Source organism: Rousettus aegyptiacus, unplaced genomic scaffold (assembly GCF_014176215.1).
Source record: "Rousettus aegyptiacus isolate mRouAeg1 unplaced genomic scaffold, mRouAeg1.p scaffold_m13_p_2, whole genome shotgun sequence".
NCBI lineage: Eukaryota > Metazoa > Chordata > Mammalia > Chiroptera > Pteropodidae > Rousettus > Rousettus aegyptiacus.
This window is the reverse complement of record NW_023416295.1, coordinates 177,465,337-177,490,535: the sequence shown is the minus strand read 5'-3', so window position 1 is coordinate 177,490,535 and position 25,199 is coordinate 177,465,337. Positions and strand designations below refer to the sequence as shown.

At 67.4% G+C, this 25,199-nt stretch overlaps 1 protein-coding gene across 2 annotated transcripts in view; it reads right to left on the bottom strand.

The window, feature by feature from the left end:
- SHANK3 (SH3 and multiple ankyrin repeat domains 3) overlaps window positions 1-23,805 on the bottom strand; it is a 45,557-nt gene extending 21,752 nt beyond the window's left edge. The window contains exons 1-17 of one of the 2 annotated variants that reach the window (XM_036237804.1): window positions 23,062-23,805; window positions 22,532-22,735; window positions 21,754-21,825; window positions 20,110-20,218; window positions 19,885-20,036; window positions 19,635-19,802; window positions 19,438-19,554; window positions 18,970-19,047; window positions 18,133-18,199; window positions 12,821-13,094; window positions 9,951-10,144; window positions 8,917-9,030; window positions 2,435-2,510; window positions 2,227-2,309; window positions 1,714-1,838; window positions 1,492-1,624; window positions 519-599 (exon numbers count right to left, since the gene is read on the bottom strand). In XM_036237804.1, coding sequence (XP_036093697.1) covers window positions 519-599; window positions 1,492-1,624; window positions 1,714-1,838; window positions 2,227-2,309; window positions 2,435-2,510; window positions 8,917-9,030; window positions 9,951-10,144; window positions 12,821-13,094; window positions 18,133-18,199; window positions 18,970-19,047; window positions 19,438-19,554; window positions 19,635-19,802; window positions 19,885-20,036; window positions 20,110-20,218; window positions 21,754-21,825; window positions 22,532-22,735; window positions 23,062-23,352 — 2,338 coding nt within the window. In that variant the 5' untranslated portion in view covers window positions 23,353-23,805. The remainder of the gene's footprint in view (window positions 1-518; window positions 600-1,491; window positions 1,625-1,713; window positions 1,839-2,226; window positions 2,310-2,434; window positions 2,511-8,916; window positions 9,031-9,950; window positions 10,145-12,820; window positions 13,095-18,132; window positions 18,200-18,969; window positions 19,048-19,437; window positions 19,555-19,634; window positions 19,803-19,884; window positions 20,037-20,109; window positions 20,219-21,753; window positions 21,826-22,531; window positions 22,736-23,061) is intronic. The other variant, XM_036237805.1, reaches the window with a different exon arrangement.
- Window positions 23,806-25,199: the final 1,394 nt, after the last annotated feature.

Genomic DNA, 25,199 nt, shown 5'->3' with positions numbered 1-25,199 from the left:
TGCCTCCCGAGGCCGCCAGCGGCACTCCGGGACCGCGCCCACCGCACGCCCGCCAGGGCCCCGGCCCCGCGGGCCCCGCGAGCCCCGCGGCCGGGGGTGGGGTGGGGCGGGGGGCTGTCCCTCGGCTGTGCCGGCGGTGCACGCCCGGCCCTGTGCGGCCTGCAGCGCGCGGCGACGGCCCCACGTGACCGACCCGTGAGCAGGTGCCGAGAGGGCCTGGGACGGGCCCAGCCACACAGCTAGTGTCCGGCAGAGCCCGGAGCCCGGGGAACCCCGACTCCCGCTCGCTCGCGCGCGGAGGAAACACAGGCACAGTCAGGCTGGACGGCGGCGGGCGGCCAGGCCGTGCGCCCCACCACCGGTCCTGGCCGTCCCCCCGTCCTCCAGCCCCACTGCCCAGGCCCCGGCCCTCACCCGTCCACGTCACCCCGTCCGCACCCCAGACACCCCACTGCCCTGCAGGGCCAGCAGTGCCCGCCCGCCCGCCTCTGCGCGGCCCCGTCTGCCCCGCGGCTCACCCAGCTCCTCCAGCTCGGCCGTCATGGACTTGGAGCGCAGGGTCAGCGTGGTGCTGGGGGCCCTCTTGGGGGGCGGCGGGGCTGCAAAGAAGAGGGAGGCCTTGGGCCGCCGGTCCCGCAGCGGGCGGCGGGGCGCGGCCAGGTGCAGCCACCACTTGTGCTCCACCGCCTGGACCTCCTCGTACTCGCGCGAGGACGCGTCGCACTGAGCCAGGACCTTGTTCAGGCTGCGGCTGGACGCAAACTTCTTCATGGCGCCGGGACCCCAGGGGTGCGGGGGGGCCGGCCGGGCCCGGGCTGTGGGGGCCTCAGCGGGCCGTCAGGGGCGCCAGCGGGGGGCCCGCGGGGGGCCAGTCCCAGCCCGAGCGCGGGGGGGCTCCGAGGGCGGGACGAGGGGCAGCGGGGCCATGGGCGGGGGCTGGGAGGGTCCCCCACAGACCCGGCGTCCGCCGCCCCGGCCTCCCCCCAGCCCCGGAGGCCGCTGCCCCTTGGGGACCAGGGCGTGGTGGCCGCCGGGGCCTGGCCGGGCTGCGAGGCCTCCGGGCCCGGCTGAGCCCGACGCCGCGCGGGGAGAGGACGCTCTTCCTGTCCCCAGGTGCCGCCTCCCCCTTCCCTCTGACAACAAGCGGAAGGCGGCGACGCTCAGTTGCCATGGCAACCCCGGCCTCCAGGCAGCTGCTGGCAGAGCAGGGAAGGGAGGCTCCGCCACACCAGGGGCTGGGGCCCGGGAAGCAGGGGCGGGGCCAGGGAGCACGGCCCGAGGTCAGGGGTCAGAGGCTGGGGGGGGCCGGGGCTGCAGTGACCTCAGAGCCTGGGAAGTGCCAGGCCGCGAAGGTGGCCGCACCTTGGGCCAGGGGGCTGGGGCAGCCGCCCAGGGTGGGGGGGTGGAGGGCAGAGGGACACAGGCCTGCGGCCCGAGGTCGGGAGCCAGAGGGGACAGGCCGGGCCCAGAGGTCAGCAGCCGACCCCTCACCTCTGCGCCGAGCCCCGTCCTCCTCCGGCTTCCTCGTCACGGACACGACCTTCATGACGAGCCGGTTCCCGCCCTGGCGGATCAGAGCCACCACCTGCTTGTGTCCGACCTTCACCACGTTCACCCCGTTGACCTGGGACAGACAGGCGGGTGGGTGGGCGCGGTCCCGGCGTGTCCTCCTGGGGCCCAGGGGTGGCCACCACCCGGCAGCAGGGGCCTCACCTCGATGAGGAAGTCCCCGGTGCGCAGCCCGGCCCTCCAGGCCACGCCCTCCACGTCCACCGACTCCAGGTACTGCAGCGCCGGGAAGGCCGGCGTGGGCGTGAACTCCTCGATGGGGGTCTCTGCTGCGGGCGACCAGGGGGGCGCTTGGCCAGCACGCCCGGGCAGGCGGCGGCCGCGAGCAGAGGGCAGCTGGGGCGTGTGACCGGGGCCAGGGCGGCGCGCCGGGCTGCCCGGTGCACGAGGAGCCGGCCCGGGGTCCCTCTGAGAAGCTCCCCACTCACCCTGCCACAAAGCCCGCCCCCGTGAGGCTCAGGACAGCAGATCTCCTGCGCATCGCGGAGGAGAAACCACCGCCTCGCGTGCGGACACTCCCAACCACGAACAGAGCCGTGGCAAAGGGGCGCGGAGGGGCGCGGAGGGGCGCCCCAGGCCGGCCGGGCCGGGCGACGGACCAGGCCAGGCGGAGGACGCCGGGCGGTCTGCAGCCCCCGCCGCCCCGCCCCTCCTCACCTTTGGCCCCTCGCAGCACGAAGCCGAAGCCCTCGTGGTCCCGTTTCTGCAGGACGGCCACCTTGTCATCAATGACGTAATCGCTGACCAAGGAAAGCAGGGAGGGGTGAGGAGAACCCTGCCGGAGGGCACGGCTGGCGGGGCTGCCCCCCACGTGCACCCCGACCAGGATCCCAGGCACCCCCACCCTGCTCTGACCCCCCAGTACCTGTGTGAGGTGAGGCTGTCATAGGAGCCCACTGTGTAGTGGCGGAAAAGCCGCTTCGTCCGGTCCTCCCGGGTTTCTGAGGGGAGTTTCAGGTGCTAATGGAGGGTCACGTCCTCCAGGTGGCCGGAGCCACCCCTCAGCCACACACACGCCCCTGGCCTGGCTGCGCCACACAGAAGTGGGGGGCCCAAATCCTGGGGTCCTGGGTAAGAGGGCTGGGGGGTCGTGGGGACATCCTAGCCTCTGGGGGCCGGGATCCGGCACGGAGCAGGGCCGTTGCTCCCAGCGCAGGCGGCAGGACGAGCAGGGCCCGGGACGCATGGCCAGCGGGCCCCGTGCCACGGGTGTGCACCTGCGCACGCACGCGGGCCCGGCTGCCGTCGTGCGCTCGCACGCGCACTCGCGCACATGCACGTCTGCGTGCGTGTGACCCGTCACGCGCCCCGACACGCTACCCACCCACGGGCACGGGCAGGGCCGAGGCATTGTCTTTACCGAGCCCCTCGCAATGCCCACCGATGCTCAGCCTCACAGGGCCCCCTGCCGCAGACCCCCCCGCCGAGTGCCCCGGGGGCCCCGGTGCTGGGGGCTGGGTCCCTCCCCTGATGTCGCCGCACCCCACCGAGCTCTGCCTCATCCGTGCTCAGTCTCCAAGTCCCGCGCAGCCCCTGCAGATCGGGCCAGCTGTCTGACGGCTGCCCGGCCCTGGGCCTCACCTCGAACCCGCCACCCTTCCTGCTGCAAGCTCACTTCTCCAGCTGCCTGCAATCAGATTCCCTTGCACCCCAGCACCCAGCCCTGCCCCTCCTGGCTTCCCAGACCTGTCTCCAGCTCTTTGGCCTTGGTAGGCCCCCAAGATGGCTCCCACCCCCCCACATTTCGACCCTCATCTCCTCCCTCCTTTGCTACCTGACGGCATTTCTCAATGACCATTCGACAAGTGTTTACTGAACTCCTGTGTACCAGGCTCTGAGATGCGGCAGAGAACAGCACGAAGCCCCCACCCACGGGGCTCACGATCTACTCGGGGAGAAAGAGTCAAGCTGGGAAATGGGTGCATAGCAAACGTGCAAAACTGGCGTTAAGAGAAGGGGACGGGGGACGAGTCTGGCCCTCGGGCGTCCCATGCAGGCCTCCCCGGGAGAGGGAGCAAGGCCCAGGGCTGCGCGAACGAGGGGCTGGGAGCCGGGCGCTCAGGGCGGGGCCCACGCAGCCTGCGCAGCGCAGGAAAGGCCGTCGCGGATGGAGCCGCCGCCGCCTCCACGGCGTGAGAGCCGCGTGTGCCTGGCCCGAGGACCTGGCGCGGCACCGCGCACGGCAACGGAACGACAGCCCGGCGGACGGGCAGCTGTGCGGGTGCGAGAAGGGAGCGAGACAGACGGACGGACGGAGGGAGCGAGACGGACGGACGGAGGGAGCGAGACAGACGGACGGACGGAGGGAGCGAGACGGACGGACGGACGGACGGAGGGAGCGAGACGGACGGACGGAGGGAGCGAGACGGACGGACGGACGGACGGAGGGAGCGAGACGGACGGACGGACGGACGGAGGGAGCGAGACAGACGGACGGAGGGAGCGAGACGGACGGACGGACGGAGGGAGCGAGACAGACGGACGGAGGGAGCGAGACGGACAGACGGACGGAGGGAGCGAGACGGACAGACGGACGGAGGGAGCGAGACGGACAGACGGACGGAGGGAGCGAGACCAGACGGACGGACGGAGGGAGCGCGAAACGGACGGACGGACGGAGGGAGCGAGACAGACGGACGGACGGACGGAGGGAGCGAGACAGACGGACGGACGGAGGGAGCGAGACGGACGGACGGACGGAGGGAGCGAGACAGACGGACGGACGGAGGGAGCGAGACGGACGGACGGAGGGAGCGAGACGGACGGACGGACGGAGGGAGCGAGACGGACGGACGGACGGAGGGAGCGAGACAGACGGACGGACGGAGGGAGCGAGACGGACGGACGGACGGAGGGAGCGAGACAGACGGACGGAGGGAGCGAGACGGACGGACGGACGGAGGGAGCGAGACAGACGGAACGACGTAGGGAGCGAGACAGACGGACGGACGAGGGAGCGAGACGGACCGCACCGGAGGAGGAGGCGAGACAGACGGACGGACGGAGGGAGCGAGACAGACGGACGGACGGAGGGAGCGAGACAGACGGACGGACGGAGGGAGCGAGACGGACGGACGGACGGAGGGAGAGAGACGGACGGACGGACGGAGGCAGCGAGACAAGACGGACGAAGGAGCGAAACAGACGGACGGACGGAGGAGCGAGACCAGACGGACGGACGGAGGAGCAAGACCAGACGGACGAAGGGAGCGAGACGGACGGACGGACGGAGGGAGCGAGACGGACGGACGGTACGGAGGGAGCGGATACGGACGGACGGACCGAGGAGCGAGACGGACGGACGGACGGAGGGAGCGAGACGGACGGACGGACGGAGGGAGCGAGACGGACGGACGGACGGAGGGAGCGAGACGGACGGAACGGACGGAGGGAGCGGACGACGGAACGGACGAAGGGATCGAGACGGACGGACGAAGGGAGCGAGACGGACGGAACGACGGAGGGAGCGAGACAGACGGACGGACGAAGGGTGAGCGAGACAGACGGACCGGACTAAGGGAGCGAGACAGACGGACGAAGGGAGCGGACGACGACGGACGGAGGAGCGAACAGACGGACGGCGGAGGGAGCGAGAACAGCCGACGGACGGAGGGAGCGAGACAGACGGACGGACTGAGGGAGCGAGACGGACTGACGAAGGGAGTCGAGCAGACGACGACGGAGGGAACGCGAGAACGGACGGACGGACGGAGGGAGCGAGACAGACGGACGGACGAAGGGAGCATAGACCAGACGGACGGACGGAGGGAGCGAGAACGGACGGACGAAAGGGGAGCGAGACAGACGACGGACGGAGGGAGCGAGACAGACGCCGGACGAAGGAGCGAGAAACGGACGGACCGGACGGAGGGAGCGAGACAGACGGACGGAGAAAGGGAGCGAGACAGACGGACGGACGGAGGGAGCGAGACAGACGGACGAAGGGAGCGAACAGACGGACGGACGGAGGGAGCGATGACAACGGACGGACGGAGGGGCGGGATTGAGACAGACGGATGGACGAAAGGAAGCGAGACAGACGGACGACGGACGAGGGAGGAGCGAGACAGACGGCCGGAGGGATCGAGAACGGACGGACGGACCTGAACGGAGGAGCGAGACGGACGGACGGACGGAGGGAGCGAACGGCGACGGGGACGGGAGGGAGGGAGGGAGCGCGGAGCAGATGCGCCAAGGGTCAAAGGGCAAGAGGCGAGCAACGCAGAGCCGTGTGGATGGAGAGGGGGCGGCTGGCTCGGCGAGCGGCCGGATGGACAGACGGACGCGCGGACGGACGGATGGACGGGCGGTGCATAGATGGGCGGACGGACGGGTGATACGTGGATGGATCGCTGGGCGGGCGAGTCTGGGGAGAGGCGGGTTAAGAGCGGAGGGAGCAGTGGCTGGACGGAAAGGAGGAAGAGCCCTGCGATGCCGGAGGACGCCAACGTCAGGAGGACGCCGGTTTGGATTTCGGGACCTGCCGGCACCCTGTGTGTCCCCGCGAGTCGACAGCCCCTCACGGCCACGGCGCAGGCCGCGGGGAGGCTGGCGGCGGGGGTCCCGAGGCTCCGCTGACCCGCGACTCCGACGCCCCGGCACTGTCCCCGGCGCTCATCTGTGTCCCTCCCCTCCACACGTTGCTCATCACGGCCGAGACCCCCCGTGGGCCTCTGCAGCCGCCCCCCGGCCCCGCCCGCGGCCCCCCAGGCCGGAGTGGCCAGGCCGGCCGCCAGCACGGCCCTCTCCCCCCCGACCCGGCTCCAGCTCACTAGCCTCCCGGTTTAGATTCTGTCGACCAAACAAATCCTATTCATTACATAACGCAAATTCATTTTCCAGTTTCATAAATCAGACACGGGGAAGCCAGCTGAAATGAAACACGCGGCATGACCCCCCCAGTCTGGGGGGGGAGGGGAGGGGCACCTGCCACGGCCACCGCCCTCCAGGTGCCCCACGAACCGGCCTCCAGGAGCTGCCTCCCCTCACGGCTTGGCGCGGCCTGCGGTGGCCCCTGCGCCGCGCGCCCGGCCGGGGGCGGCTTGCCCGCGGCCCGCCCCGGGCATCAGCAGCACGTGCTGGCACGGGTCCCCTCCTCGGCCTCGAAGTCCCTTCCGTCTTTGGATCTGGGCCTGTTGGAAGCAGGTTCCCATTCCCGGGCTGGCCTCCGGCCTCTGGCAGAACTCAGCCCCTGGGTCCCCGAGCAGAGACTCTGCCCAGGGCGGCTGGCAGGCCACTGCGGCTCCTCCCGGCGGGCAGCCTCCACTGGCCTCCGTCCCTCTGCCCAACCCCGCAGCGCTCCGTCTACCCAGGTGCCTTCTGACACTCCGGTGACAAGTCAGGCCAAGGCCCACCTAGGGGACCCGCCACCACTGGGAGGGCTCCAGCTCTCCCCCGGGTCGCCCCACGTCCCCGCCACGCCTCGGCCCACCCTGCCACCCCCGCGCCTCCTCGTTCCGCCTGCTGGGCCTTCGCCTCGGCCCAGAGCAACAGCAGCCCATCTCCTCCTGAGACTCTGCCCCGGGCCTCAGGCCACTGCCCACCCCGGGCCCTCGGCCGCCCACCCGGCCTCCCGCTCCGGCCCTGCCGCGCCTCAGTGCACACGCAGCCTCACTCGCACGGGGCGCGGGCACTGTGGCGGCCACGGCACAGACCCTGCGGCCACCGCCAACGTCACGAATAAGATTCTCTCCTAGAAATGAAGGGGCGCTGAGGCCCTGCTCCTGGGCCTGCTGCAACCAGCGAGTCGCTTCCCGTGTGTGAAGTGCGCGGCCGGCCAGGCGCCCGGACCTGCCCGGCGCGCGCACATCTGGGCCGCGCATCGTGCTCCCGCCCCATCGGCCGACCCCTGGAGGACGCCCAGCCATGCTCCCAGGCTCGGCTCAGACACCTCTGCTTTGAAGCCCTCCCTGACTCCGCAGGCCGTGCCGTGGAGCCGCCGGGCCCACTCCCCCACGCCAGCCGCACGCCAGCACGGCCACTGCACACCGTGTGCGCCTGCGCCCCCGTGACCCCAGCTCCCGAGGCGGTGCCCGGGGCACCTCGGACTCCTGATGACATTTGCTATTCTCAAATTCTGACTCTGGTCCAGGCATCCCTCCTGCCCCCCGCCTCGGATTCGGGTCCAACCGCCCTGGACCCTCACAGTTCTCACACCAGGAGCTCCCTTGCCCACCCCGTGGGGGAGCACAGCACCACCCCCAACTCAACGGGTCCGCAGACCCCTCCACACCCTACCCACCCAGCTGGCGCCAAGGCCCAAAATTCTGAAGTCGCTCCCCTCGCGGACAGGTACCCGCATATGCTCCCCAGCACATGACAGGGGGTGTGTCCCTTCCCTGCGCCCGGCCACCCAGAGAGCCACCAGGGCAAGGCAGGGAACAGCCAGGCACAGCACCTGCTCCGGAGAGGGACAGTGGCCACACTCCTGCCTCCTGGGCCTCTGCCAGCCCACAGGGCAGAGGTCCAGGCCACGCGGTGGATGGGGGGGCGGCGCTCCCTTCAGGAAACTCTGAACCCAGGTTAGGGGAACACAGCAAACCTGGGCCCAAGCCCTGTGCAGAGAGAGGGACCGCGCACCCTTGGGCCAGAGACGCCACTGGTGACCACTCAGGAGGGGGCTCCCTCATCCCACCAGCTCTCCAGGCCAGAAAGGACACTGGTGGGTCTGGGAGCCTCCTGGGGCCCCTGAGTGCTCATTGCAAGGGCGCACCCCAGACATGCTGCCGGCCCTGGCCGGGGAGCCTAAAAACACCAGCCGATCCTGCCCGCTGGCAGGATGACCTCAGGTCCCGGCACGCAGAGGGGCCATGCTGGAGGCCAAAGCCGTCCCCATCTGCTGCCCACCAGCCATCCTGACCCAGGACGCCCAGCAGAGCCCCTCCGGGCCCCACTGGCCTCGTTTCCTCTCGGCTGCGCGAGGCCTCCCTGCACTGCCCCCTCGGACAATCTGTCCATTTGGAAAGACGCCTCCGTCCCTGTGCCGACCTCCTTCCCCGCCCGCCACAGGCAGGAGCCGAGCGTCCAGCGCGCAGGGTTTCTGCGAGGGCCGTGCCGGGGCTGTGGGCACTGGGAGGCTCCTGCGGGGTCACGGACGGGTGCGCACGCACACGAGCGTGTCCCGCGGGCACGTCCCGCCCCCCCGCTGCGAGGTGTGCCGTGGTACACGCGCGTGGTCGCACTGCATGTCTGCCACACACAGGAGTTTGCATCCACTCCGAATCTGTGTTTGCGATCGCCCTCTACTTTTCTCTGAATATCCACGTGTGTCCGGCTCCCGGCGAGCCCGGAGGGGAAGGGCAAGGGCGGGGCCCCTGGGCAGCCCCCCAGGGGTGCGGGGTCACTCACCATGCCGCGTGTCATACTGTCTCATCTGCACCTCCTCCACGCAGTCGGCCGGAAACCAGCCCGTGCGGCCCTTCACGGTCCCCTCCCAGAAACCGCCCTCCCCGATGCTGAGCACTGGAGGGACAGAAGCCAGGCAGGCGGTCAGGGCGGAGCAGGGCAGCCGGGCCCCCCCCCCCCCGCTCCCCGGGGGTCCCCCGTCCACCCCTTCTCCTCCCTTCCCTCCTCCTCCTGGCTTTTTCCCTGGAAAGATTTTGGGATCCACACATTAGAGAAATGAACAGATGGGCACAGCACAGGACGGGCATGTGGGGGACAGAGAGACACACAGATAAACGCACTCGGGGGGAGACAGGGCACAGAGGCAGGGGCCACAGTCCTGCTCCTGCCCCTCCCAGGGCCACTGCCAAGAACAGGGTCATTGTGCTGCGGCTGGGGACTCGGCCACGAGGCGGACCAGGGAGGGCTGACCCTCATGACTTCCTTCTGCGGGCTCCCCTCGACATACAGTACCCACAGGACAGGACCCCGATGACAGAGAACCCATAAGGAGAGGAGTGTGTCAAGGCCCAGAATCCCCCCAACACAGAGGAGGCCCCAGAGCCAGAAACCCTTGTCCTACGCACAGCCCCGTAATGGTCACGGCTGTCACCCACAATGGCACGGGGGCCCCACAGAGCACAAGGGTTCCCAACGAAAAAGTCCCAGAAGTGACACAGAAACCCCATGATCCCAGGAAACTCTGTAATGGGATAGGGCCCTTCACACACACAGAACCCCAGTGACAGAAACGCCCCCAGGACCGGGAGCCTCTGTGGAGAGACAGGGCACCCGTGGCAGGGGATCCACGGGAAACCCCGTAAAGACAGACACCCCTCCGTGACACAGAGCCCTTGGCAGGGACACAAGGAGTCCCCGGCGGCAGATGCATCCCACGATGACCACAGGGGCCCAGAGCTCCCAGGGACAGCCCCAGTGCCAGGCCCCCCGCGAAGGCATGGGCCCCCCGCGGCCGCCCGCGTCCCGCGCCCCCTCACCCTTCACGGCCTCGCCGCGGTGCAGCGGGATCTCGCCCTCGCCCTGCGGGCTGTGCGCCTTCACGGCGATGAACTTGCGGCCGGGGACGGCGCTGTAAAGTTTCCGCTTCGGGCCCCGGGGCGGCGGCGCGGGGGGCGCGGGGGCCGCCGGGCCGGGGCCGGGCGCGGGGCCGGGGCCGCCGGGCCCGCTCGGGCTGTAGACGAACACGTAGGTGACGGACGCGATGCCGGGGGGCAGCGGGCACGCGAAGCCGGCGCCCGGGGCCTCCATGGCGCGCGGCCCGGCCCCGCCGCCGGCCTCACCGCAGCCGCCGCCGCAGCGCCCGCCGCCCGCCGCCCGCCGCCGCCCCGCCCGCCCGCCGGGGGCCCGGCCCGGGGCCGCTCCATGGGCCGCGCCGCCGCGCCCGGCCCGCTCCCGCCAGCGCACGAGCCGCGCCCGCTCAGGGCTCCGGGGCCGCGGGGCTGCGCTCCCGGGCGCGCCGGGCTCGCTCCATGCCGCGGCCGCTCCGCGCGCCCCGCCTCCGCCGCGGCCGGCTCCTCCCCCTGCGGGCGGCGGCCGCCCTCCCTCCCCCGCTCTCGCCGCGGCCCCCGCGGGGCACCGGCCAAGGGGCGCGCGGACTGCGGTACTCCGGGCACGGGGCGGCCAGCGGGCGCGGCGGGGGTGTCAGGAAAGCCGCCCGGCCGGGGTCCGCGCGCTGCTCCGGCCGCGGCCTCCTCGCACGGCGACCGCTGCCATGTGCCGGGCACCGGAATCGCCCTGCAGGCCTGCGTCCTCGCCTCCCGGGGCGCCGGGCGCTGCTGCCCGCGCTGCCCGGCTAACCCAGGCCACTGCGTCCACCGGGGCGCCCGGCCTGAGGCCTCGGCCCTGCACCTTCGTCCTGCTCCAGAGCCTGCGCGGGCTCCCGAGCACCCAGGCAGGCCGGGGCCCCATTCTCGCCAACGGCCGGGCTCTCCAGCACACCCCAGTCCCGGGCTCCGGCGCCTCCCTCTCCCTGCTCTGGGCTGTGCGCGCCACTGCTCCCGGCACGAGACTCTCTAACCCCGCTATCCCGGCCAGTTAAGTCATTGTCCCTCAGCTCCAAACACGCCTTTCTCTGTCCTGCTCTATGACACCGCTGGGGACTGCCTCCACTTTTCTGGGGGGCTAAGTGTTCCAGGCCAGGCTCTGCCAACAAGCATCGCTAGGGGGCGCCACCACCTCCCTCCCGGCCGCAACCACCCCGCCCCCCGACCCCCCCAATCGCAGCTCAAATGCCACTTCCTCTCCTTGGACCAAAGGCCTCTCTCCTTCAGAGGCCCTCTCCCGCCAGGTGCCCCGAACTTCCTCTGCCTGCTCCTGGCCCCTGACAGGGAGGCCCTCACCCACATCGCTGCCCACCGGGGTCAGCCCAGGGCCCCTTCAGGACCAGGACTTCCTGCTCTGGCCTCCCACCACACCAGGCACCTTTTACATGTTTATAGAAAAATAACAATTCTGCCGTCCCCACAGAGCAATGAGCTGAAGCCCCGCAAATACCAAGCCTGTTTTGTGTTTGCTGAGAGATGAATAAATACACGGAAAGTACGAGCGAGCAAGGCATGCACACAACGGCAGCTCGGCGCTGGCCCTCTGAGAATCGGAAACACCCGAAGCTTGTTCTTGCAGCCACTGGACTGCCCCACCCCGAGAAAAATCCATGGGACATGCAGCAGCGTGTGATTGGGGTGATGTGGGACAAGACAGACAGCCTCAGGGTCGGGGCAAAGACAGAGAGACAGAGGAAACATCACCGATCCAGGCTGCAAGAGCAGGGACAGGGCAGAGGATGAAGTGGCTTCTACAAGCTCCCGCTGCGCCCGCCCTCTGCTGCCACTCAAGCCCAGGCGGTCGGGGAGCCCAGTCACACTGCTTCCTTCCTCCAGCTGTGACTTGGGACAAGTCACTTACTCCGCCCACGCGTCAGGACTCTGGTCTGTGAATCGGTGTCAAAGAGCACAGCCTCACATGGGGTCAAAGTCAAGGGATACAACACAGCCCAGCTGTCGCATGGAAACAGAGCTCTCTGTGTCCTGAGCACCTTCTATGTGACTGGTCGGGGAACTTGGAAGGAAGGCGTGGAGACATGCCTAAACCAGCCGCACCGACCTGCGCTGTGGGACAGGGGCCCCAGCAGTGACCCCTCACCGGCCAGGCTCCAGAGGCTTCTGGAAAGGAACATACTCGGGTGGGATTAGCCCCACCCCACTGATGCGAACCTCGGCAGCAGAGTGGTTAGCTGACCTGTCCAAGGCCATAGTCAGTGCACACAACGACTGCACTGGACCTCGGCCGTCCATCTGCAGAACCCTGCTCCCCACTGCACAGCCAGGCTTTCTGCCCAGGGTTATGGGGGTACCGAGTCGCCCATGTGTCCCTGGTTTCCAGGGCCCCATCACTCACAGAAAGACATAGAGCAGAACCAGTGTCCTGGGCTGCAGGGGCAGGAGGAAGACCAGGACACCCTACTGCAGACAAGGCTGAGGGTCCTCCAAGGGTTTCAAGCCCTCACAGACAGGAAGCCCACGTCACACGCCGCCCAGGCCTGCCTTGCACTGGCCCTCACCCGCTCCCTGGCACTGCAAGGGCCCCTGTACACCAGGGGCTGACCAGCCCTCAGCCCCTCCCACGCCCCCCTCAGCGCCTGCCATCCTCAAGGCAAACGCCGTCCCGCCAGAGGTCGGCGTACAGAGCCTGCCCAACCCACGGGACATCGCCCTCTTCCTTTCCCCACCCAGGGGTTCACTCTGGGGGTCTCGGAGTGCCCCCCCAAGCCTTGAGGTGCCAGGCCCGCTGGGGCGCTCCTCCCTCCCCATGCTGGCTCCTCCTGGCTGGGTCTCCCAGCCCCTCCTACCTGAGCTTGCTCTGGCTGCCCCTGCCTGCAGCAGGGCCGCCCACGTCGCTCTCTCGGTCAGCATCCCGGTCCCGGTCTTTCTCCTCCTGCAGCCGCTGGAGCAGCAGCTGGTGCGGGAGGCTCCGCAGTGAGGGCCCGGGGGAAGCTGCAGGCTGCACCTCGCCCTTCAGGTTGATGTCGCTGGCCGAGCGCTGCAGGGGCCGCGGGGAGGCCAGGCCACTGGGGCCAGCCAGCCGCCGCCGCTTCGCGTAGCTGGGGGTTTCCCTGAATGGCACTGGGGGTGGAGGGGGATGGTGAGGTTCTAGGCAGCCAGACAGGGCGACCGCCTTGTCCCGGTTTGCCCGGGCTTTCCAGATTTATGTCTCAACAAGGCCTCAGTCCCAAAAAACCAGGACGCTTGGCCACCATCTGATGGAAGCCACCTTGCCGGTTCACGTTCCAAACTGCCAGCCAAGCACTCTCGGGCGCTCAGATCGGAGCTGGCACTGCCCGTTCCCAGGCTTCAGGACAGAGAACAGGCCACAAACTGGGTGAGGTTTGGTGACCAATCTCAGCAGCGTGCTGCTAGAGGGGACCGTTTGTAGTTGACTATAACTGGGAAACCTATAGGTCAGTCCGGACCAGGGGTTGGCAAACTTCTGTGAAGAGTTGGGGAGCAGCTATTTCAGGCTTTGTAAGCCACACAGTCTCTGTTGCAAGGACTCAACACAGCCGCTGTAGCACAAAAATCGCCACGAACAATATATAAGCAAATGGGTGTGGCTAAGTTCCAATAAAACTTTATTCAAAAGGCAGATGGGGATTAAAAAACATGATCCAACTATATGCTATTTACAAAAGAATCGCTTTAGATCCAAAGACACAAGTCGGTTAAAAATAAAAGAACAAAACAAGATGAAGATACTTCATGTAAACAATAACCAGAAAAGAACTAAGTAGCTATTTTGATATCAGACAAAATAGACTTAAAGATAAAAAGTGTTACCAGAGACAGAGGACATTATATATTGATAAAAGTATCAGTTCATAAGTAGATTAACAACTGTTAACATTTATACATTGAACAATAGAGTATCAAACAAAAATATGAAACATTGACACATTTGGAGAAATAAACAGTTCTACAGTAACACTTGAGACTTCGCCACCCCACTTTCAATAATGGAAAGAACATCTAGAGACAAGATCAGTAAGGACACAGGAGACTTGAACCAGTTAGACCTAATGGCTACGTGTAGAGAACACTCCACAAAACGAGAGCAGGATACGCATCGTCCTCAAGCGCACGCGGAACGTCGTCCGGGCAGCGCCACACGTTAGACCACAAAACAAGCCTCAGTGAATTTTAAAAGACTGAAATCATACAAAGCATCTTCTCCAATCCCAACGAAATGAAACTAGAAATCAAATATGGGGGAAAAAACTGGAAAATGGAAATATGTGAAAATTAAACAACTGACTCTCACACAACCAATGCAGCATAACAGAATTTACAAGGAAAATTGGAAAACACTTTGAGAAAATGAAAACGGAAATACAACATACCAATACTTATGAGATACGGCAAAAGTGGTACTAAGAGGGGAATTTATGGCTGTAAACACCTGTGTTTAAAGAGAACAGAGGTCTCAAGTCAATATCCTAATTACACATCTTAAGGAACTAGAAAATGAGAAGCAAACCAGACCCACAGCTAGCAGAAGGCAGGAAATAATAAAAGTCAGACACAGATAAATGAAATAGAGAATAGAAAAAGAAATACAGACACGATGAAACCAAAGCTGTTTGTTGAAGAAAAAAAAATCAACAAAATTGACAAAGCTTTAGCTAGACTAAGGAAAAAAAGAGAAGACAAATGCAAAAAACTGAAATCGGAAATGAAAGGTGAGGCATTACTACCGATTCACAGCATTAAAAAGGAATATGAGTGAGTACCACGTCCGACACATGCCCACCAGTGAGATGAGCTAGAGGAGAGAGACGAATTCTCACACCCGGCTTGGAAGAAACGGAAAATCTACACAGACCTATGACAAGCGACGCGGCTGGATCGGTCAGCGCGCATCTCCCAGCAAAGGCCTGCACCAGACAGCACTACTTACCAATTCCACCAAACATCTAAAGAAGAATTAACACCAACCCTTCTCAAACTCTTCCGCGGAATGGAGGAGGAAAGAACACTTTCTAACTCATTCTATGAGCTTTAAAAAGTAAGCAACGGACTTGACATCTCTCCGAAGACGATACGCAAACGGTCAACTAGCCCATGAGAAGATGCTCGACATCGTGAGCCGTCAGGGAGCTGCACCTTGAAACCCACGATGAGGTATCGCTTTACACTGAACAGAACAGCTATATCTTTTTAAGTGAGAAGAACAAGTGTGGGTGAGGGTCTGGGGATTTGGGACCCTCACACACTGCTAGTGGGAACGTAAAACGGTGGGAAACAGTTTGGCTGCTCCCCAAAAAGTTAAATATAGGGTTAGCACATGATCCGGCAATTCCACTCCTAGTTTACCCCAAATAGCCGAGAGCAGGTACTCAAACAAATTCATTTCACGCACGTTCCTCGCAGCCCGAAGGTGGACACAACCCCAGTGTCCACAGCAGGGTGAATGGATAAACCAATGTCGCGCACACCAACAACAGAACACCATTCGCCCGTAAAAAGGAAGCAGTGATACACCCACAATCTGGCTGCTGAGCGAAGCCAGACACCGAGGGTCACGTGCTGTATGGCTCTACCTACACACAATACCTGGAACAGGTAACCAGCTCCCGACAGACAGAAGGCACACAGGGAGCTGACGAGGGGGGCCTGGGGCGACAAGAATGTTTTGGAACTCAATGGAGTTGGCTGCACGACCTTGTGAGTGTACTAAATACCACTGATTAGTCACTTTAAAAGTCAATTTCATATTATGTGAATTTAATTTTAAATGAAATATAAATCCTCAATTTTGAAGCTTCTATTTAAAGACAAAACAGAACAAAAAAACAGCGGGCTGGATGTGGCCTTTGGGGTGACGTTTGCCAAGCCTTGTTCGAGACTCCTTCTACCCAAGTGCGGGCCAGGGACTGGGAGCCTCACGCGGGGGGCCACGTGCGATGCGGGCCCACGGCGACGTTCCTCCTGAGGACTCGTGCCGGCAGGTGCATGCGTGGGGCAGGGGCGGGACGTGGGTCCAAAGGCGGCTGCAGACAGGTAAGGGTGCAGAGGTGGCCACGCCCAGGCCCGTGGCCCTGCTTCAGGCCTGTCAGTCTAGAGGGGGCAGGTGGGGCTGCCAGGAGGCTTCGAGGAGTCCTGTCCCCCAAGGGAGACAGGTCTCAGCCCGTCAGCCCTCCCGGCGGGCTCCTGCAGGAAGGAGGGAGGGTGGGCTGACCTCCCCCAGCTCCTCCTCCCCATGCAGGCTCCGGCTAGAGTCCCTGAGCAGGGGCACGGGGCAGGACATGGCAACTGTGTCTGTCACTGGGGGAGTGTCCTTGGAGTGAATGTGTACAGAGGGAGCGGAGGTGATGGGGACAGAGTGCTGGGTGGCCCGGTCTGGAGAACGGCTCGGCCACCCACCCCCCCGCGCCTGTGTCTCGCTCCGTCCACGTGCACTGAGAGCTGCGTGTGGGCGTCGTCGAGACGGCGAGGTAACACAACGGGGCTGATGGCAAACATGAACGCATCGCCACGCAGCGCAGGGACATCCGGCCCTGTCGCCCGAGCGCATGTGCGACTCCTGAGCAGGGGAGGTGCAGCGCTAGACCAGCGTATGACCACACCGAGACCTCAGCCCAGCCACAGCACCCTAACCCCAGCCAGGCGAGCACACCCTGGGCCAGCCGGACACGCCACTGTCACAGAGGTGACCCGAGGAGGCCTCGCTGCTCTGTCCGCATCACGAAGGCAAGGGGCAGCTGGGCCTTCCTGCCTTTGGCTCGGCTCACAGACATGCCCCACCCCCACCAGCTGGGCCCAGGCCACACGCCAGAGCCCAGATCACAGAGCCAAACCCCACACGAAGTCCGCATGACAGGAAGACACTAGGGTTCACGTAAGAATGACAGGGGCGCTCGGCAGCTTCTCCACGGTTAGGCGATGGTGAGCAGCGGGCCCCACAGGTCACGGACCCCGCTTCCCCAGGCTGACGGCCACCTCCGAACACAGCCAGCCCCAAGCGGACGGGGCGCTCACTCTGCCTCCTGCCTCTAGCTCAGGCCTCGCACCTTAGCACAGCTCCGCCCCCGCCGGACCCGGCCCCAGCCCCGCAGCTCTGCTGCCCACTGGATAGCTCAGCACCACTCACCGCCGAGGCCACCGCACCGGACCGTCCGGCCCTCCGGCGCTCCACCCGCCATCGCAGCCCCAGCCCTGCCTGGGGCACGAGAGGCCCGTCACCAAGTCTTCCTGGGGCAGCCGTGCACAGGGGAGGCTCTATGTAGGAAGGGTCCTTAAACATGACCTTGACCTCCATCGTAGCCCCAGTTCAAAATCGAACTCCAGCCCCGACAGTAAGTGCACATCAGAACCGAGGGCCCCAGCCCTGAGAGCGGCCCCGGCTCTCAGTTACTCGCTGCCCCTTCAAATTTTCTTAGATGGCGTACCGGCCGCACCGGTGGCAGAAAGGGAGCCTAGAGCTGGTGTCCCTGAGGGCGCTCTGGGCAGAAAAGCCCAGGCCGACCAGGACGCAGGGAGAGCTGAGAAGGGAGCCCCAGTGTGCAGACAGCTGGAGGAGGGACCTGTGGCCGGACAACACTCTCTCAGGAAGGGGAGGCCCAGCCACGCCTGCAGCCCCTGCCGCCCACACCAAGGACGGCCAGGGCAGGTGCCAGACCGGCCCCACGTCCACCTGTGACGTTAGAGCGGTGGGCACCTACCTGTGAAGACTGCGCCCGGCCTCCGGCATGCCCTGGAGTTAAGGCCAGAGGGTGCGCCCTGGCTTTCCCTCCGGGACGAGTCACGGGGCACCTGAGTGCGCAGGGCCCCCGCCCGCGGGCGGCAGGGCCCTGGCCCCAGTCACTCCCCGTGGCTTTGCCGCTGTCCTTGCGTGCACGCTCACAGGACTCGTGTGCCTGCGGCCAGACACCTAAGCTAGTCCTTGTTCCAGCCTGACCCTGACCTTCTGCCCACGGTACGCAGGCCCTTCCTCAGCTCATTCCGCACATCTAGTGGGTCTCTGATGAACCAGTGGCAGCGAAAACCAGAAAAAGGGGCTCGAGGCGCGGCGCTCCCTGGGAACATCCCCCCTACCCCTGGGCACGTCCCCCCTACCCCTGACAATCCCACAAAGCCAGTCGGCAGAGACCGGGAGGGCAGAACTCACCAACGTCCGCATCTTTGTGGGTCTTGATGACCTCCGCAAGCTCAAAGTTCCCCGCGACGATGGCCACCTGCATGGGGGCCGGAAGGGGCTCAGTGCACCCAGCGCACCACCCCCTGCCCCGGCCGAGCCAGCACCCCAGGCTGCCGGGGGCTCACGGAGCCACCCACACGGTCCCAGCACACAGGGCGCGGGGCTCGTGCACCTGTCTTCCCTGTGGCCCCGCCACACACGCCTCCGCCCGCCTCAGCCACAGCCCCAGCACCCTGGATCCGCCACCCTCCCCCAGCCCCTCCCCTGCATCTCGTCACCCAACGGGCCTTCCGGCCCCCTACCGCTGCCTCCGCACCCGACCGGACATCCACAGAGGCCTGACCCGCTCTCCCCACACCTCCTCAGAGACCTCTGAAGGCGCAGCTCCCTCCATGGTCCCCGTGGCGCAGTCCCCAGCTCCCCCCACAAACTCCAGACTCCACAGACACCCATCTGTCTAGTCAACCCAGTGCCGAAAACCAAACCCATCCAGAGAAAGGGCTCAAAACACCTCGTAAATTAGGCCGGAGGCTGGGACCACCCCTCTCCCCACTGGTTTGGCCTCTGCACCCCACCTGTCCTCTCTGGCCCAGAGCCCTCTGACCCTGCCTCCCTGTAAGTGAGAGTCCACCCTCCACAGGGACCGGCCCCATGATCCAGCTGGCCACCATGCTGGCCCACGGGCACCCTCCACTGCACCCTGGGGGCTCTGGCGTGAGAGCTCTCAGGGCCTCAGGGGAGGAACAGGGCTCAGAGAAGCAACAAGGACACACACAGCCCCGCGCCTGCCCCCGGCCGCCCGGGCACCTGGAAGGCCGTCTGGCTGTTGTAGTTGCGCACATCTTTGTTGGCTCCGCGGAACAGCAGGACCCGGGCACAGCTCTCCTGCGGGGGGGTCGGCGTGGGGGTCAGGCGTGGTCGGCGTGGGGGTCAGGCGCGGTCGGCGTGGGGGTCGAGTGCGGTTAGCGTGGGGGTCGGGCGCGGGGGGCCGGAGGGGCCCGGCGTGGGGGTCGGGCGCGGGGGGCCGGAGGGGCCCGGCGTGGGGGTCGGGCGCGGGGGGCCGGAGTGGCCCGGCGTCGGGGTCGGGCGCGGGGGTCCGGAGGGGCTCGGGGGACGGCAACATGCGCGCGCACCCACAGGCTCCGAGCACGCGTGCGTGCGAGCTGCTCCGGCGACCGCGAGCCGGGCCCCTGGCCCTGAGGCCCGGAGGGGACACGCAGGTCTGCGCAGCCACAGCGCCCCGCAGGGCGCCGACGCGCATGTGAGCAGCCGCACCTGGTTGTAGAGGGCGCAGACGTGCAGGGCCGTGTTCCCCGAGGCGTTCTGGGCCCCCATGTCGGCTCCGTAGAACAGCAGGTGCTCCAGGTGCTGCACGTGCCCGAAGCGGCAGGCCTGGGGACACAGGGGCTGCTCGGAACCTGGACGGCGCCGCCCGCCGCCCGCAGGGAGAGCCGGGCCCCCCCAGGGCCCACCTGGTGGATCTCCTGCCAGCCGTTCTCGTCTGTGGTCCCCAGCTGCGCGTGGTCGTGCAGGAGCAGCTCGCAGCAGAGGGCGTCCCCGCCTCCCAGGGCGCTGTGGTACAAGGGCGTCAGGCCGCGGCTGTCCTTGTAGTCGGGCGAGGCGCCCAGGTCCAGCAGGGTCTGAGGGCGAGGGTGCAGGGTCTGAGCCTCGGGCCACGCGGGCCCGGCCGCCGCCCCCGCCCCGGGCCGGCCCGGCGCTGACCGTCAGGGCCGCGGCGTTGCGCTGCCGCGTGGCGCAGTGCACCGCGGTGAGGCCGTCGCGGGAGCGGAAGTCCAGGTGGGCGCCGCCGCTCCGCAGCACCTTCAGCAGGTCCGCAGCGTCGTCCAGCTGGGCCGCGAGGCTCAGAGGACACTCTGGGCGCGAGAACAAGGGCCGGTCACGCCCCGGCCACCCCGAGGCCACACCCTCGCCCACCGAGCTGCTCACCTCCTGAGTCAGGATCGTGGAAGTTGGGGTCCAGCCCCTTGTCCAGCAGGCGGGCCACCTTGTCCGTGCTGTGCAGCTGGACGTAGTCCATGAACTTCTTCAGGTTTGCCTGGGACACATGGCCGCCCCGGTCAGCCCGCACCGCCTGCCCGCCCCCGCCTCCCGCCGGCAAGCCCCAGGCCACCCAAGAGCCAGACCCATGTCCCTGCACTCCCAAGGAGGCCTGTCCCTTCTCTGGCCAATCGTCCCCACAGGCTCACGGCGGTGCGGACGCCCAGCCCCGGTGCCCTGCCCGCGCCCAGAGTCCCTGCTGTGACATGCCCTGGCTGCCTTCCGTTCGTTCGCCCGGCTGGGCACAGAGGCCCCAGGCCCTCGGAAATACTCGCAGCGCCCGGGCGACAGAGGGCGCCGGGCAGGGGCGGCCTCCTCAGGCGGGTCAGAACCATGGAACAGGAGGACGGGCAGAGACTGACGGGCCGGACCACGGCGAGACGGGGTGGGCGGCGCGGCCGCTTCGGGGCAGGCAGCAAAAGGGGCTGCGGCAAGGAGCCGGAACGCCGGAGCCCAGCGGGACTCAGTGGAGTTCGGGAGCCGCCAGCGTCCCGTGTGTCCGAGGACAGTTTTGGAGGACAGGTAACCGTGGGAGAAGCCCAGCATGACAGGGTCACACCAGGACCAGTGCAGGGACAGGGGGCCTTTCCACAAAGGTCTCTGCCCAGCCACAGAGCCGTGTCCACTGACCACCACGAGCTCCAGGGCAGCAGATAAATTTGGCACGGAAGCTCCAAGGTCACAGAGGAGCCACCAGACACAGGGCTGACAGTGGCCGGATCCCTCTCCTAGGCCGCAGTTAGCAAACAAACGTCTACTGGTCCACAGGAGCCTGAGGTGGAAGTTCAGGTCCACCCATGGGGAGGGGCTGTGGCACCCACCCCGCCCCCCCATGTTCACTCGGAGAGGCAGCGAGGCGCCCCCAAAAGAGCATCTGTGGGTGGCCCACCCAGCAGTAACCCCCAGGTGTCCCCGGGCACAGGACCGCAGAGTCACAGATCTGGGTTCAGCCCCAACTTTACTGGCTACACAGCTGGGAACGAGTCACTTGACTTCTCTGGGACTCAGTATCTTCATCTGCAAAGTGGGGTAAAACTAGTCCCTCCGAGGAGAAGACAGAGGACAGACCCAGCCCCGAGTGCCCAGTGTGAGCGACACCAGGCGTGGCCTGCTCCGCCCGGCCCGGCCAGCTAGCTCCCCCAGGGCCCACGCCGGACGCCTGCTCACGCCTCCCCCACCCCGGCTCTCACCAAGGCCTCGGGGCCTCTCACTCCACCTTACCAAGCCCACGAGAGGGGTCAGCAGGAGTCTCACCCGACTGGAACCCACTACCAGACCCTGCACCCCGCAGCCGCGGTTCCCAGAGTCTGTGCCCAGCCCTCCGGCCACCCTTGCCCTGCTCTGGACCCCTGACCAGAGCAAACAGACGAGCCGGCGCTGCAGGGACTGTGGCCGACCTGGCCTGGAGAGGCGGCGCCCGTGCCTGGGGGGGCATTGAGGAGGGGTTTTAAGGGGCATTTTGACATCGCGAAGCCCAGCGAAGGCTGAGGTGGAGGCCGGGGGTGTAGCAGGCACGGCTGGCGGCCTCCTTACCTTCGTGTGGAGCTTCGCAAACTGCTTATCGTCGATGAGGTTCTGTGCATAAACTCGCCTCTTGTATCGAAACTGCTCGGATAGAGAAAAGGCAGGAACAAGGCACCACTGGGCTGAGTGTGCGACGGGCCCAGAACCCAGGGCTGCTCCTCCCCGGCTCAGGCCTCACGCTGCTCACCCGCCCTGCATAAGGGATAAGGGAACCCTCCCGGCCAGCCGCAAACCCGGACCTGGAGCCCACGCGAGCTCCAAGGCCACACTCAGCCCGCGGAGCGTGGCCTGCGACGGCCTTTCTCTCATTCCTGTCCCCAGGATTCCCTGGGAAAGCCCACCCCCCTTCCAAGAACTGGTCAGGCTTTCCTCCCCGCAGGCCCGCCCTGCAGGACGCCCCGGTTGCCCCGGTTTCGAGCTCAGCGGCCATAACGCTTATTCCGCGGCTGGCTGCACTGGCCATCTCTCCCGCCCAAACTGTGAGTCTGTGTCCCCCAGCCTCACAGCACGAACAGGTGAGCGAAGGAGAAAGGGTCAGGTCTGCCTCACACGCAGCCTCGGCGGGGAACGGCTGGGCTCACCCCGCACACGGCTCACGCCCGCGGCCCGCACACGCCCCGCACGCTACACACGCCGCGCCCCGCGCCGCGCGCGGCCCCGCCGCTGCCACACCAAGTCCTGCCGGCCGCGTCCTCACGGCGCCGCCCTTCGCCGCTCCCGTCACAGGGCTCGGAGGTGGCGCCCCGCGCGCCCCGCGCCCGCCCGGGCCGCGGCGCGCGCCGCTCACCTCCAGGTAGGGCAGGGGCGTGTCCAGGTTGGGCGGGTACTCCCGCAGCAGCCGCTGCTCGTCCAGGAACTTGCCGACGCGGCCCCGGGAGGGCGGCTGGAACAGCCCGTAGTTGAGCGCGTCCTGCAGGCTGTGGTTGAGGGCGCAGAGCACGCGCTGCTTGGCGGCCCACACCGGCGCGGCCGGGTCCAGGCGCAGGCACTTCTGCGGCGGGGCGGGCGCGTGAGCGGGGACCGGCCCCGCCCGGCGGCGCGCGGGGCGCCGAGCGCCGGGGTCCCCGCGGCAGTCCCCGGCTCGCGAGCCCACGCCGCGGACCCCGCGCCTCCGCGGCCGGCGGGCGAGCCCGCCCCGAGGGCGGTGCTTCCCCGGGCCCCGCCCCCGCCGGCGATGGGGAGGGTCCCCGCGGAGGCGGCGGGGGAGGGGTGAGTACCGCGGGCCCGGGTCTCCCGCGCCCGGCTCCGAGCGCGCCGGCGTGGGGGCTGGGCGAGCAGGGCGGGGGGTGCGCCGCAGGCCGGGGCGGGGCGGCTCACCGTCTGCTGGAGGTCCGGGATGCCGATGCGGACGACCACGGCGCTGGCCCCGGGGCCGTCCATCCCGGCGCCGGGGACGGGGCCCGGGCTGCCGGCGGCCGGGAGCGGGGCGCGCGGGGGCTCTGCGAGGCGTCCCGGCCCCCCCTTCCCCCCCGCCAGAGCCCCGTCGGCCGTGCTGTGCGGGAGGGGGCCGGGGGGGGCCGGGGCCGGGGCCGGCGCGGGGGACAGGGGCGCCGAGGGCTCCGCAGGGGCGGCGGCGGCGGCGGCGGCGGCGGCGCGGCTCAGCTGCATGGGCCCCGCTAGCTCAGCGCCTGCCTTCCCCGGGGGCGGGGGCGGCGGGGGGAGGGGGCCTGCGCCGGGAGCGGAGCGGGGGCGGCCGGGGGGCTGCGCCGGCGGCGGGGGCCGGGAGGGCCCGGGGCCGGGCGGGGGCTGGGGGCGGGGGGACCGCGCCGGGTCCCGGGGTCAGGTGGGCGGGTACGTGCGCAGGGCGGGGGCCCAGGGGGCCGCGCGGGGGGTGGGGAGCCCTAAGCCTCGCTGTGTGGGGAGTGGCTGAGCAGCGAGCACCGCGCCGCCCTCCGGCCGCCGGCGAGCATCCGCGGACCGCCGGGGAAGGTGAGGCGAGGGGGGTCCTGGAGCTGGGGAGGGGGCCACGTTGAGCACGAGATCAGAGACAGGGCAGGAAGGGCAGAGAAAATCAGAATTAGTTTCCGGGGGTGGCAGCTTCTTCCCCACTCCACCGACCTCCACACCCCACCCCACCGCACCCCACCCCGCCCCGCCCCGCCCCAGCCAAGGCTGGGGGGACGGGACGGGACCGACCGCGCCCTGGCCCCGGGCGTAGCACGGAGGCGACCTCGGTCGGCAGGGGCCCGGTGCTCCGCCGAATCGGGCCCCCTAACCCTTCCGACCACGCTGCACGGGACTCCGCGGGGCCCCCCACCCCTAGTCGAGTTTGGGGAGTTTGTTGCGGACTCAGGCCCGCCTCTCCTGCCCCCTCTCCGGGCTCTCTGGTCCGCCCAAACCCAGGGCCTGTCGCCCCCTCCTCGTCACCTTAGCAACGACAGGATGGGGGCGCGACCTACGAAGAAGGGCTTAGGGGAGGGGGCGCTACTAGTCTCCACCTGCATCGGGGAAGTGAATTTTAGTTTTGCGCGTTGTCGTGGCAACGCGGGAGGGGGCGATGCGTGGGCGGAGAAGAAGGGAGCGCTGTGAAGAAACTAGCTCGGGCGGCCCCTCCGGAGCAGGCCAGGCGCGGTGACCCCCCAGCCTCACAGGACCACCCCAGTGCGTGACGCGCTGGGCCCCCAGGCTCCCGAGAGCAAGGAGCCGCCGCTGAATGTCTGAATATCCCCGCTCTCCGGAGAAACAGCTCCTGACTCTCGCAGAACTGCCCCCCCCCGCAAAAAAAAAAAAAAAAAAAAAACAGGCCTTGACCCGCATGACAGAGCCGCTCGCCCTCCTCAGGACGCACCGCGCAACCTTCAGGGCACAGCGGGACACCCTCTGGTGCCCGGTGCAAAGCGCAAAGCGGCGCTGACCCCAGCCTCCCTCCCCGCCTTCCGCAAGAGCAGCCCCGGATTCCCGAGCCTCCCAAGAATAAACTTGAATGAACCCACACACAGAAAATCTCCCCACGGCAACCCGGAAACACCCTAACCCCACGCGGAACAGTGTTTGACACCCCGTCCAGGAACAGCCCGCTCCCCCAAAGCTGCCTTGACTGCTACCTGCCCCGATTTCCCAGCACCCACCCTTCTGCCTCCAGGTCAGCCTCTGGTCCACCCAGAGCAGGGCCCTCTTCTCAAGGACCAGGCCTGAGGGGGCCGCGGCCCCCCCCCCACTCCCCCCTCAGGAAAAACCTCTGCCTCCAGGGCCGCGCTGACCCTGTGGGCTCAGTGTCCAGCGCCGTCTGTGCTCTGGCCCTGCTCCTCCTCACACCAGACGGACCCCACTGGACGGACGTGTGGCCCCAGGACGCCCAGGCCTCCCACCTCCTGTCTAGGCTCTTCCCAAAGCCACTGGCCCTGCCCGAGTGAGGGAGCTGAGGGTCCCCTGGGGGCTGAGCAGGATGGGAGGGTGGGGAAAGGGGGAGCAGGAAGGGCGGTGGGAGCCCCCTTATCTGCAGGAAGCACCTTGGG